The sequence below is a fragment of the Haemaphysalis longicornis genome, unplaced genomic scaffold, assembly GCF_048455015.1.
Source record: "Haemaphysalis longicornis isolate Haplotype H1 unplaced genomic scaffold, Haemaphysalis longicornis Haplotype H1 scaffold_2, whole genome shotgun sequence".
In the NCBI taxonomy this organism is placed as follows: Eukaryota; Metazoa; Arthropoda; class Arachnida; order Ixodida; family Ixodidae; genus Haemaphysalis; species Haemaphysalis longicornis.
The window spans coordinates 224,209,023-224,223,451 of NW_027526295.1; the positions used below are offsets into that span (position 1 = coordinate 224,209,023).

The 14,429-nt window shown below is 48.0% G+C and overlaps 1 protein-coding gene across 1 annotated transcript; it reads right to left on the bottom strand.

Annotated features, from left to right (window-relative positions):
• Positions 1-254: 254 nt before the first annotated feature.
• On the bottom strand, positions 255-13,150 carry LOC144170005 (uncharacterized). Its single transcript, XM_077699496.1, has 3 exons — positions 12,930-13,150; positions 9,618-9,767; positions 255-927 (listed from the first exon to the last, which is right to left on the bottom strand). The coding sequence occupies exons 1-3, from the start codon at positions 12,939-12,941 to the stop codon at positions 559-561; spliced, it is 531 nt and encodes a 176-aa protein (XP_077555622.1). The 5' UTR covers positions 12,942-13,150; the 3' UTR covers positions 255-558.
• Positions 13,151-14,429: the final 1,279 nt, after the last annotated feature.

Genomic DNA, 14,429 nt, shown 5'->3' on the forward strand with positions numbered 1-14,429 from the left:
TTGCTTTTTTTTTCGCAAGATGGCCGATGAAGGGGCCTTTCGATATGCCAGTCTACTGTATAGACCATGTCGTAAGATTATCGGTTTTGCATCCTGGGACAATGAGAGATGGTGATTGCGAGAAGGCTGGTGTTCTTTCTTTATTTTTTTTTGTCGCACGCACTGTCTCGCAATATATCGGCTACACTTTATTGTCCCCACTTCAGTGAGCGACGAATTGCTTACCGTTTTTTTGGGGGGAAAGGGGGGGGGGGTCTAGGTTTTCAGCGGGGAAGCTGCACCCGTGCTATGAAGATTGCTGTCATGGAGGGCTACAAGTTTTCGTCCACTCCCTGAAATTCTCTAACGAGCATCGAATACCAACACACTGGCGTTATTGTTCTTTGCCTCTGTCAGACAAACGATCACCGTGGCCGGCAATCGAACCCGTTACCTTGTGCTTACTAGAACATGGCCTTCGCTACCGAAACCAGCGCTGCCTCAACTTGACGCTCCGCTCCTCTTCCCGCCTGCATATCCTGCCCCGTGGCTCGGACGCCGCGCCGTCACACCTGCGGCCTAGTAGCGGGAACCGTATCCGTGGTGATGGTGGTGGCCGCTGAAGGCGTACGCGGGCACGGTCAGCTTGGCGTAGGTGGGCGCCAGGTAGGCGGCGGCCGCCTTCACTACGGGCCCGCTGACCACGGGGTTGGCGTTGTAGACGGCGTCGGCGCTGGCCCCGGCCTTGGTGCCCGGCTCGTTGGTCTCGATGGTGGTGCGGAAGCCGTGCGCGTCGGCGATGTAGTTGACGCGCCGGTACAGGCCGTTGGCGTCCGTGTAGCCGTACGAGCCGGTCTTGACGTTGTTCGAGTCGCTCTGCTCGTTACGGAACTGCTTGTTGCCGTATTCGTCCACGGTGTCGTATCCGAAGGTGTACGGCTGAGGCGGCTGAGGATTAAGACGATGATGAATTCACCGTTATTGGGATGGGAAGGTAGTGAAGAAGCGCATCACGAGACAATAAAAACTGGCACTGACCAAGAATGTTTAAAATCCAAACAAAGAATGTTTAAAATCCAAACACTGAATAAGTACGAAAATGTAATCGACACTTCGGATCCGCGTACCGGTTCCTTGTTAACGGAGTTAGACGTTGCCACTGAACAACGCGTTGTCACTTATCAAGGCGAACCTGATCGAAAGGGCTTTCGTCGCACCCTTGACTATGAAGATAGTAGTGGGTGAAGCTAAGAGAACTCTAGCTGTCCTCGATGCTTTGTGGGAAGCTCTGCTCGCGATATGTAGATGGAGAAAGTCTGGGTTTTTACTCCATCTCGGTTTGAAAAAGGAATTATTTGAGAAGCGAGCATCACAGGTGTGCTGATAACTTCATACTAAGCGGAAGTTTTTATTTATTAAAATTATTGGCTGATCGACATTGAATAATTAATGAAATGACTGATTAGTTTTGCAGTTAATTGAGTGAAATATTTTTTTGTATAAGCCATTGCCAATCACCGTTCGTGGTCAGGTATATCTAATGTTTGACGCATGTACACTGACTGAAGCATACCTGACTGAAACATACATTAATTCTCCTATCTCGGTAGCGGCAGCTTATAGAATATAAACACTACTGTTATATTTTAAATAGCAAGGTACTTTAGGATGACAGTATAGAACAACGTCTTACTGAGCATAATTTAATGGCCACCGGCTGAGCGGGAGGGCATATTTTTTCTCTGTTGCCCCCTCACCCTTCCCTTGTCCACCTATGACCCCACTGGGCCTCAGGACCATTTATAAATAAAACTGTTCATTCAATCTCTGTCAACATATGCGCGTAGTTTGCATTTACTTCCACTCGACGTGAATATAATCCTCGGTTTGCGATGGATGAGTGCAGCACACGGAATAAAAAACAAAGATGTGTCCAGAAAAGGCTGAAGGCAGCCGTTTTTAAATAAGGCAACTTTTAATAAATAAATAAATAAATAAATAAATAAATAAATAAATAAATAAATAAATAAATAAATAAATAAATAAATAAAAATTAGCTCATGCATTTGGGTTTTTATGTCAATAGCCCTGTTGAAGAACCAAGGCGGGGACCGCGGGACGTGGGTGATTCGTTTTAATGGCGGATGGGATGGTATAATGGTGGTGATTGCAGGAGGCAGCTGCCAAGCTACCTCTTCTTCCTCTAATATTTTTAACATCCTCCCGGCCGGCCGATAAATAAAGGAACGGTCACTTAATGTCGGGAGTCACTTTTCAGTGGTTATCCATCTCTCCTGCCTTATCTGTAGCCAACATCAAAAACACTCTTGCCCAATTTCCCTAACCGGTCCGTGTTAATCAGAAAAGACGTCAGGTCCGTGTTAGCCGCCCACTGAGAGTTCAATCTTCTGCTTCCACCTATGTTTCCACCTTCTGTGGCACCTGCGTTTTGTGGAGTTGGGCCAGGGCACGCGGCTTGTCTTGACCGTCGTCTTTCCTGGATGAGCTGGCAGTGTTCGAGCGTGCTTCATGTGGCATGAGCGTAGGATCGTTTGTCGTTTCGAGGAATTGACGCGCTGCCTGACTCTTTCCATGTGTACGATTCTTCTTCGTGATGCTTCTCTTTTCCTTTTCGTTTTACCGATCAGTCGGCCTTTAGTCACGTGCTTTGGTGAAGCCGCGTTTGGAGAATTTTCGCCAGCACATCGTAGGGCATTTCGGTTATGCCGTCTGCGCGGCCTTCGTTTGGACGTAGGGGTTTTCAGATCTTTGTTACTTTCTACCTTGGTAAGCGAAATGCTCTCTGAAGCCGTGCTGCTGTGATGGCATCTATTAGGCGTCTCCATGGGTAAGCCAGAGTTTCTTTTGTGGTGTCGATAACTCTGCTGTGCTTTTGCGTTAACCTGTGGTTTGGCTGGTCCTTCATTAGGTCCTTCCGTGCGCCTTGATCTTCTTTTCTTGCAGCTAGAACCTTGCACACAAGACGGCTCTGCAGGTTCCTGTACAGCGTTCTCGGTGATCGGGTTCTTCGTCCTTTTTGTTGTCGGTAATCGGGAAATTTCATCGTTGGGGTTGCAGTCGTCTGAGAGAGCAACAGAATCAGGTGACTCCATTTCCTTATTCCATGAATTAATCTCTTTTTTGAAGGAAACAACTTCTTGACTGTGTTCCGGTTCATGATGAGGTTCTTTCAGAGGCGTCGTAAAATCACTGTTTTTGTTTAGGAGGTGACTGTTTTCGAAAGTCGTTTCGTTAATGTTTACGATATCATCCTGCTTTTTTAGGGCTATTGCAACAATGTCATCTGTAGAATACTTTTCCAATTCCGGGAACAACCGGTCCATTCTAAATTTTGTCAACAGGATGAGATCTTCGAATTCAAAGGCGGCTTCATATTCTTTTTCTAAATCATCCAGTTCGACATACTCTTCAATTTCACTGTCCAGTTTCTTTAGTATTTCATGTTTTTTCATTAGGCTTTTCTTGAGGGAAATTAGCTCACCCATTGATGGTATGTCGTCATTCATCCGTGATTTTATGTCGTTGATCAGTGTGGTGGTGGCGTTGCGGATTAGGCTTCTTCGTTCGCGAAGGGCCTCCATGTCGATGCTTGGCGTCGTTAAAATCGGTAGGTCGCCGAGAAGAGTCATGGTAGGCGAGAAACCTAAGCCGTTCCTTTCGTTGGTCCCGGCAGGCGTCCGTTAAGTCGGTAGCGGTGGTGAGGGCGCCTGATCGTTAGTCGCTTGGCAAGCCCTCAGTTGATCCTACGGTAGTCATGTACGCCTGCTGTCCGTGGTCAGTGATCACAGTCCAGTCCCATCGTGGCCGTGTAACTCACGTCATCGTTGATGGCGGTCCGCACACTCCGTTCTTCAACTGTGTAGATCTTCCCATCCTGGTCACGGCACCATTTTGTTGAAGAACCAAGGCGGGGACCGCGGGACGTGGGTGATTCGTTTTAATGGCGGATGGGATGGTATAATGGTGGTGATTGCAGGAGGCAGCTGCCAAGCTACCTCTTCTTCCTCTAATATTTTTAACAAGCCCCTTAAGGAGCTACAGCGAGGCATATACCGTATTTACTCGATTCTAAGCACCCCCTTTTTTCCACCATCATGATGCTCAAAGTGAGGAAGGAGCTTAGATTCGAAAAATATAAAATGACTCTCCATCCTCCTATCCTCCTCCCCCCGCACACACACACACACACTCACGCAGTTTTCCCGGCGGTATCTAGACGAGACCGGCGCAAGGAATGTTCTATACAGCACGGTCAGTGAACCGTTTGCTTACGTCTGATACTCAGTCACTCACTACCACTCGAAGTGCCACAAGAGTTGGGCTGCTGCTCTCAGTATCCCGCAGCAGGTAGTCTTCTTCTGTTCCGTCGATCTGGTGCGCAGTATAACGTTTCTTAATGAACTTGGCCACAACGTCAATTTGGAACCTCTTCCATGCATCTGAAATCCACCTGGAGGCTTTACGGGGACATTTTTTTGCAGCTTTCCCGTCGTGTTGTGTTTTCTGTGGTGTCGTGTTGGAACTCAGCAACAGGAGACGCAACCGGCCAACCTCCGCGGGCGACAGCGCATGCCTCCACCACTCCAGCCTAACCGCGTACGGAAAGCCGGGGACTGCGCCACTCTGAATCCTCTGGCTAATGAAAAGAGTAAGCAAGCGCTGTTGGCAGGCTGGGCAATACGCACTTCCTCGCAGAAAAGGGGGTGCTTATATTTGAATGCAAACTTTTTTAAATTTTTTTTTCTAAAAGTAGGGGAGGGTGCTAAGAATTGCGGGGTGCTTAGAATCGCGAAAATATGGTATATTATTTATCTTCAGCGTTGAATGCCCGTCGGGCTCGATAGACACCTACGATTACAAAGAAACAGCCCACAAAAACAACAGAATTATTTGTTGACGGAGCAAAAATTGCAACAAATGCAAAGCTGAAATATGCACTTTGGAATGATGTACTGTTTCATAAAGTGTGCGTAGCGTTTTTTTTTTTTTCCTTCTTCTTCTTCTTCTAAGGTTCCTGTGAATGCATGACGAGCTATTTCCGGCTGAAGTTTTCGAGATGCTCTACTTTCCCTCCTTTCCGCCCATTTTGCGAAAGGATGCCGAACAAAGGCGTAGACGATCACGATTGCAGTCTGTTTCGCGCCGAGAATCACGAGCGCTTGAGTGGCCCGGCACCCGCGTATGGATCGTAAAGGCTTTCCTTGTTTGTAAGAGTGTGAAGCCTTTCACTTAGAGTAGCAGGGTATTTATACTGCTCTTCTTGCGGTAACACGTAACTATACTGTCCCGGGTGACGCGCGAGGTAGCGTGGGTTTCGGCCCCACGCTGCCTTCTTCTCCAACGAACACTCTCGGTGTGACAAAAAGAAGTGAGGAAGCGATGAGGTGCGGAGGCCGCATCATCCCATAAAAGGGCTTTGTTGCAGGCAAGACAAAAGCGGCGCGCACGAAGCCGCCGAGGAGACGGTTAGTGACGCTTACTGTGGCGCTGGACCACACTTGCGATAACCCCTGTTTCCTCCTTCAACTGGTCGCCGGTCGTGTTGTAGAGGTGACAGCTTCGTGCACGCGAAGGTTGCTTAAAAGGCAGACGACGCCTATTAAGCAGCCAATTTGGCGGCTAGATTTCTTTCTTCTATTTCTTTTTTTTTTTTTTTTTCAGGAAGGAGGGCCGTCCGGGCATGCCCCGATCGCCACTTCTCCAAGGTTGTAATCATTGAACGAAACTGCTTCGGATTATGGCGTTGGTTTTGTACTGAGACCAATATACCTGCAATTCGGACGAAAGCCAGTATCAGGACTTCTCTGGTGGTCTTTAAAAAACAAACAGTTCACTGTTCGAAGAACATCACCTTACAGCATCAGGGCTTTATCACTGCAGCCTCAAGCTGGTAAGAGGGATTCTAGCTTCCTGCTTTTGCCCTGAGCTGCCCATTACGGAGCGCATTTAAAAAGGTGTTTAGGACAAAGGCTGGGATGTTAAAAAGGCTGTACAGTAGTTTATTATACTGCACATGGGGACAGGAAAAGTGGACAAACAGAAAAAAAGCAGAAAGAAGAATGGGAAAGGTAAAAGTACTGCGTTGGGTCTCGTAACGCCCCGGAGTAGGGGAAAGAGGCAAAAAAGAAACAACCCTTTGGCAGCCCGTCTTTGCATCCGACTTCCGCGCTTGCCGGCCTGGCGGGGTGCTCAGACGCGCAGCTCACAATTGAAGGGCCGCAAGGCCCACATTGAGCTACGCCTTAAACAAAGCCCTCTCAAATGTCGCCTCGACTTCCGTTTCTATTTGTAATCACATCCGGCTATTCATGCCCTTGTTTGCCCTTTGTGTCACTATCCAGCGTTACTATCCCAGGCTGTGCACCAGTTCCGCACAGCGCAGTGTAACCTACGAGGTGTACAGGGCGTTGAGAAGGCGCGGAGAAAGCGGCCTCTCAGGCGCATCTACTATCTCCTTACTCGGAGAAGTAGGCAGCTCAAGGGTGGATGTGTGGCCGCCCCGGAGGGACACGCAGCTGCCTTTACTGGCGGCGACAGAGTTCTAGCCTTGAAAGTACGGCGCAAACTTTTTTTTAATAGAAAGATGTAAATACAAGAATACACCGCGCAAATCACGTTTTTAAAGCGAAGCTATCTATGCCTCACTGGTTTCGTCCATCGTTACGCCCAAAAATCACTACAGGAAAGCCTCAATAAAAACGCTTCCCGTAGTCAGAATCGAACCTGGGTCCGTCTATTCGATTGCGCCATGCCGACATGGTCGAAGCAGTTTGGATTCTCGACTTTGACTTTGACTCAGGTTGCATGAGAGAAAGCTTCGCATTTTAACAATCTTTCCCTTAAGCAGGGGGCTCTGAAGTTTTTTGAGTGTGGGAAGGACGAAAGGGTCACGTAGATCCAACTTTCTCTAAAGAAAGGGGCTTTGATTTTCTTTTGTCTGTGTGAAAAATGGAGGGGTTGTGCAGGTCACGTCAGCAGCGCAGCAGGACCGCCACATCCCTTCTTTTTTTTGTGCAGTTATATCGCCTCTTTTCAACGCACATCTTAACTTAAATGCTGCGATTTTAGTTTATTTTCCTAACAGCCAATTCACTGCATATTTTTAATGAACAAAATAGAGTTCGCATCGATCATGTACTTGGGTTCTTCTTCAAATGTGTCCAATGATTCCTTCGCATAAATGTTTTGGCATATATCAGCCATGCCCCTGTGCTAGTTGTTCAGAAACGCGTTTGTCGATACTTACCTGGGATTTGTTGTCTCGTCAGTGATGTTTAGTAGACTTTTGAAGGCAGAAAATAAGGAGATGGTGGGGTGAAGAAAGAACGCCTCACATAAATAAAATTTAGAAATGTCGCCACTGCCGGTGCTTCGATATTCCGCTAGCATACGATGATTGTGATGCCAGAAATTATTTCTGAACTTTCTCGCTACTGAGCAGCACACGCTACGCTCTGTGCCCCGACTTCCTCACTTGCTGTCTTATCTTAGCTCTGTAACAAACAAAACTGGCCTTATCTTTTAATTTCCTGCACTTTGTCTTTGAGAAAACCAATTAAGCTTTTTGCTGCCACGACAAATGCTAACATAGTCATGTGTCAGCAGGGGTTGTATCACCATCCCTTTATAGGGTCCTAATATTAATGCATAAGGTTTCTTTAGTGAGTACCCCACCAAAAAATCGTGACGCCATATATCTGCAAAATAAGTGCATAAGTGGCCAAGTTAGGACATGTAACCGTTATAATAGTGCAATTGTGGATGATCGGTACATTAAAAAATATAAGAAAGAATTGAAAGCTGAAAATAATTAATAACCCTTCCCACCATTTTCTTGATATGCACACATGCGGCCATGCCTTAGTGTGACACATTATCATCTGCAAAATGAATGCAAACTTGGGCAAGTTAACCCATGTAATCCGTATATTAGTGTAGATGTAGTGGATTGGTAGCTTCAGATTCAACAAGAAAAAATGCGCGTGACACGATGCGATAGCACTGCATTGGGCTTCACCATTGTATTTGTGTACAATGATGAAGCCCACCTTAAAAACTTGGAGCGTGGATCAATATAGGGCTTTCATGTTCTCATGCAAGACTGTTCATATTTCCCATCGTAAATTGTCTTCCCCGGTATTAACTTGTCTATAGTAGGGAATCTGACTTTTATAGGGTTCGGTGTATAGCAGAGCGTCTGGAAAGAATGTTCACACATTGGTAGATATTCTCAGAATTTTTTGCAGCTTCTATTTGTAGAAGAAGCCGTTCCGAAAGCGCAAAATTAACGAATAAGTGCGCCCGTACGGATTTCCAACCAGTGAAGCCGTAACGTGCGGTTACTGTTTGCCATTTCCCCGTTAAAGCAATTCCGCCCGCACCACCACCACTCCTGGCCGCCGTTGTCGCTTGAGCTGTGCTTAGATCAGTAGCTCGCTTCGGGCTCGTTCTGCTGCGAGAGAAACTCTCTTAAAGCAAAGCTTTACTACTTTCATCCAGCGGTTTCACCGCGGATGCGCAAGTCACCTTTTGACCGCAGACACACCCCATGCGACACACCCCTCGAAGCGCATCGCGGGATTCGCCGGGCCCGCTTTCGGCGCTGCGCACAAGGTCACGTTTTCAGTCGTTCTGCTCAAATAGCGGCGGCTGCCGCCGCGGTTGCGGGCACTCAGCTGATCGGCAGCCGACCAACTCCGCCGCCTCCCACGCATGCGCCGCTGGGTCGTCTCGGGCTACGTGACTCGTCTTGCGCCCGACGAAGCGGAACGCCGCATTCATCGTCAATAAAAGCGCGGCCGGGCTTCCTCCTGTGAGCGTTGCACGGGACCGAACGGCTTTGAGCTGGGGTTGGCAATACAGCTACATCAAAGGTTAACCAAGCGAAACCAAGACTCAACCTGACTAAGCCAAGCTTTTGCTTTGCATATCCAAGATTAGCGGAGGTAAGCCACTGCCATTTTTTTGTCTCCCTCCGATTCGCCATTCCGGGAACACTTACTGGTGTCGGTAGATGCGAGAATGTTGCAGCGTCATCTAAAAGATACCAGGTCATCTCCGCTAACGTGAAACCGGGGAAGGGCGCAGCAAGCAGGATAAAAGTGCATTCTTGGCGCCTTGGCGTTTTTGCCAACGTAGATGAAACCATTGGGGGTAGAGGAATACATCTTTGCTGTAAAAGTCTGTTGTCTTTGTAGCACGAAGCTCGCTAGCGAGAGCCGTAAACGAGTTTGGCGGTGTTTTTCTAGTACGCGTTACAAAGCGCTCCAGCGCGATGCATAACGAGTGTGCGTTATGCTCTAGCGCGAGGCGTAAACGTCTTTCCAGGTGTTTTAGTACCGTGACTCCATGAGACGACGATTACGACGACGATGACGACGACGACAGGAGACGCCCATAGCCCCTAAGGGGCTTCGCCGCAAAAATCATGCCATTCTCTCTCCCCTTGCTCCTAATTCCCCTCCAACCTAGTTTTTGCGCGCATGCACGTGGGGTTGCTTCGGATGTGTTTTCTGCGTGTATGGAAACACCATATTTTTTTTTTCCTTGCCCCATAAAGCTTCCCATCACAAATGAGTCCTCGGATTGCGCAGACAAAGGAATGAGCCAGTGCTTACGTATGCGGGTTCGCCGAAGCCGACCTTGGCGACCACGGGTGCGGCAGCGGCGGCGAACACGGGACCGCCGAAGCCACCGCCGTGATGGAAGCCGGGCCTCAGGAATCGACCGCCGGCGTAGGCGCTCGTTGCCATGCAGAGGAGGATGACCTGCACAGGGCGGTAACAGATTTCGCGCGGTGACAGGGCTGTGAACGCGAGATAGCGTTGCTAGATTTATTGAGCAATTTGGCATGGGCGCTAGCTACTTGCAGCAGCCGTGGTCATCAGCTGGCTAAGTACGTCGTCCGGCTAAGTACGTCGTCACCACCTACCGGAAATGACGACGCAGCAGCCAAAAGCGACCTACCACCTGAAGCTAGGATCCGGTGCAGCGACCACAGGAGTGGGGAAAAGAGGAGGAACGCCGGTAGGCTCGCCGACAGTGATGCTGCGGCGAAGAAGGGATACGCGATTTTAGGGAGCGCTGCGCCGATGAGCCGCGCTGTTTTCTGTTGCCACTGATGGTGGATACGGTGGGCACGCCGGACACAACTTCGAACTTGCTGGTATTCGGTGGCCGCTAACAAAGCACTCAGTCATCGGACGGCCAATATTCGTGTTGCGAAACACGTTAAGGGAAACGTAGGTCGCAAGGCATATAAGTTGCAAGACAAGACGTGCAAGTTTGCAAGACATATAACGTTTGCTCACGAAGCTGAAAAAATCCCTCTGAAAATATTTCGCTCAATCAACTTGCAAAGTTGACGTGGTGACTGCGCAAGCTCCTTCCCAAACTCTTATTCGACAGAGACGTTGCCCTACCACGTTTTCCATCTTAAAACATAAACGCAGATGTACTTTGCAACTTTGTATTTGAGACTATCGTTGAGCAGAACAAAAAGGCCGCACTTCCAGGCTCTTTGTTTAGTCAAAAATACATTTTGTTGCAGTTACTGCCAATAGAAGGCACAAACTGAGAAGCTTATGCCTGTAATGTCTCAGTTCTTTACATTGTACTGTTCCATGCCGAATGCCCTCGAAATCTTTTTTAGCCGCCATTTCAGGCGTTTTAAGAGTACAGGGTCGATGCGTAGCCTTAAGTTCTAGCTTGAACTAAAGCATTTTGCGCATTTCGTGCAACCTGCGACAGTATTGCCTTAACCCACGGGGCCTGGTCAAGTATGCTTTGGTCAAGAGGGACCAAAACTTTTGCCTTTTCCCGCTGGATCCTCAAGCGATGTTTGCCAGATCTAATGTGGCCTTTGACAGCTTTAATTAAGCACTAGAAACTGTTCCAATAATATGAAATCGTTTGAAAAATGCTTGTATTGGCAACATGTGGGAATTTATTTTAGGCTTGGCGATATTAGCGCGCGTAGGCTAGAGTGTTCCCGATGCCGCGGGAAAACGCAATGAAGAGTGCCTCTCAAAAGAGAGGAAGTGGCTTCCGTATAATAAGGCAAACTCCTGCACTTTATGCTACGGTCATGAAAAATGGGCAAGGAGGTTGGTACTTCCTCGCCCATTTTGACGGTGCCTTCGATCTTCGCACGTCAAATGACAAAAATGTCATCGAGGAACTTTCAAAACTGTTAAGGAAAACATCACAAATGTTTTTCCTTTGCTTTGATTTTCTCAACAGTTTCCCATCTGCAAAAGAACATAACATTATTTGATTTTCGGTCTCTGTTCCGAAGAAGTGCTTGAACATGTTTGCAGGCATTCATTTGTGCTTTACATTTTTCTAGTGTTGTAAACGAAAACGAGTTCATCGCAAGAAGTTCTTCTTTGTAATTTGGGCTCAAGTTGTAACACGCTACGTGCGTGCGTTAAACAAACAAAAAATTTTATTCATAAAATAATAGTAGTAATCCGATATGAAAACCTCTCTTTGGATTTTAATTGCTATGAGTTCTATTGACCTGCTCATCAAATCTGTTTAGCGCAGATGAGTTATCTTTGTGCCGATATCACGAGTGAAGTCGCAGCTCTTTTAATAAAGCTTAAAACACAGGTTTTATGAAAGAGGTGGTGACTCGTTCCCCGGAACAATTATAGCAGGTCAGCATACGTTGTAGTGAGCTTATCCTGACTGTTCATACAACTATTCAGGCGTTCCCTCTAGTTTTCTTCGAACCTACTTAGCATAGCACGTTCACATAAGATGAAAATTCTACTAGATTGGCAGGCCGGTTTAAACAAAGTGCGTGCGCTGTAGAGGTAATTATTGTCATCTCGGTAACATTCATAGGACTTCGAAGGGAGACGGTTCTGGACATGCATGGGTCTGCACGAACATACGCAAGTCCTTTGTACGTCAGACACTTTGTACTCTCCTGACAAATTAAGGCGCATGTTAGCCTTCGAAAATTACAGTAGACGTGTCGATTATGAAGGCCGTTTTGTGCAAATCGTTTGCGCGCAGCAAGCCACAGACGCGTAAACAAAAACCTCATTGAAAACCACGGGACTAAGACGGGCTGCTTGAGATACAAAAAAGGGTTCTGCAATCAGGCTAGGACAAAAAATTCTCGAGCATGAAAATGCACCTGCTTTAACTTTAACAGAACTACTACTAGATAGCACCGGGCTTCTAAAAAGCTATCAGTGTATAAACCTTGCTTGGCTGATAGAAAATATTTCTTTGTTTTTGGGTCCCGAACTTGTTGCTTGAAGAAAACATGCATGTTAAAGACAGCTACCGTAGCACTGCACTGCGGCTAGCGCTGCAACAGGGAGGTATTTCCCATAGGAAAACATTCTTTTTCCGTAGCTCTCTTGCCTTGAGGAAAACCATAAATTATAACCGCGAGATTTACCTCCCTTGTTACGTTTATTTTTGCTTCAAAACAAATATAACCCTTCTAATAATTATTTTTGATGATATTTTGTCTCACTTTTAACCGTATATGCTTAGTGTCCACTGCTCCCTTTCCGCCCCAGCTTCAAGAAGTGAAAGAAATTGCGGATAGATTAGAATGACCGGATTTGTTTACCTTCGAATCAGCTTCGCGGAGTTTTGCCCTCACTATGACCGTGCTAGATACATAGTACTGTACAAACATTTACGAAGCTTCCTACCGCTTCCGTTTACTTTCAACACAAGATCGCCTTTCCTTTCTCCGTCTGCTTTGGTTCCTCTCTCAGTCGGCCGAATTTTGCGGCCCATTGCCCGAGCACTACTGGTGGTGGATCGTTCACCGGTGGTTGCCTCTCACGCCTTGACCAGTGCCTCCGGTACAGCCGTCACGTATCCACGAGTGGAGGAGTATGACGAGGGTGCGACATAATCCGAGCGTCGCCCAGTGCGGCCGCCAAGGTGCGCCTCACCTTAGCGTACATGGTGAAGCTTGTCGTTGGCGTCGACGGTAAGTCACAGGTGGGGGTGATGCTCTTGCAGGAGTGCAGCGTCGTGCGATCGCTCACACAGAGGAGTAAAAGTGTGCGTGTGGCGCCGGCTGGGACCGGGCCCGGGTTTTATAGCGATTGGATCACCGGGGCTGCCCTAGTTCGACGGCAAAGAAAAAGAAGAACGACGCACTCTTCTTTTCCGTTGCTGACTCTCGCCCCGCCGCCCCCTTGCCGTTCTTCACACGTGCGCATTGTTGGCCGGCGTGCGACGGAGAGGGCACGCTCATCGCGCGGACCTCCCCGCGCCTGTCACGTTGGGAGGCTCCGGCTGGCTTCCTTCCCGCGGCATGGTCATCGCCTCCTCCTCGCTTCCTTCCTCCGTGGCAGTCCGTTATTTGCTTTGTGCGCTCGGCCGAGCGGAGCGGCGCGATTCCAGTTCACATCATGCGCTGACCACCGGCGGAGGAGACGCCACTCTCGAGCCTCCGCCCGTTCTCTCGCCGAGACTACTCTCCCCTTCCCATCTCGCGCCTTTCTTACCGCCGGATCCACACATCGTCCGGCTGCCCTGCGTATACCGCGAACCTCGTCGAACGCTCGACCCTTCCGGCGCGGTGAATTTTCGCCTGATCTCGCGAGGTACCCCTCCAGGTCGCACACTGTGGCTACTGCTGTTATCGGCGATGGTACAAATTGCCGGTGGCCAATTCCGCCGCGTTTTCATTGCCCGTAGTTATTTCCCGCTCGGTTCCCAGCCCAGTGAGAACAGACAATGGCCGGGTGAGACGTTGAGTTGTAAGGACGTGTGTCACTGGAACTACCCCGTTTGCAATAGAAATGAGCGTCGAGTGAGTGGCAGAAGTACCGGCGGAAGGTAATGGGGGGGATTCGTACATCTCTGTACACCAATTAGATAGCGTGCGTGGAGGTAACTGCGGGAGGGCAGTTACCGGTAAATATAATGAATACCCCTGCATTTTGTTTTCCTCGCGACCAGTTGTGCACTATCGCAGACGTCATTGTACGCGTCGGTCTTAGATATTTTATTGATCAATAGGAGCCCTTCGCGACATTTAACCCAGCGCCACCGCCCAGTGACACAGTTTTGAGCGCTAGGTCTTATATGTATTGATATCTTATTATGTGAAGAGCTTTAAACGTGCTGCAGGATTGCGCACATCATCGATTCATCTTGAATGCGTAACAGTTTTACAACCGGACTGAGACATTGGTTGGGGGATCCATAAGCTACCGCTATGTTTACAGGAGCCCTTGTATACTTTAGGGCATTTCTGTTTCATCTTTTTTGCCCTTTATATGGAAACTGTCGAACTAAAGTAATTTTAACTTTCAAAAGTAGTGGATTCCAAATTTTCCAGCTTGAATTATTTAAAAATTGTTTACGATGATTTGTAGTATATCATGACAGATTTTTTTTCATTTTCATCTTAGCTAAGGTAATTTAGCCTATCGTGCTAT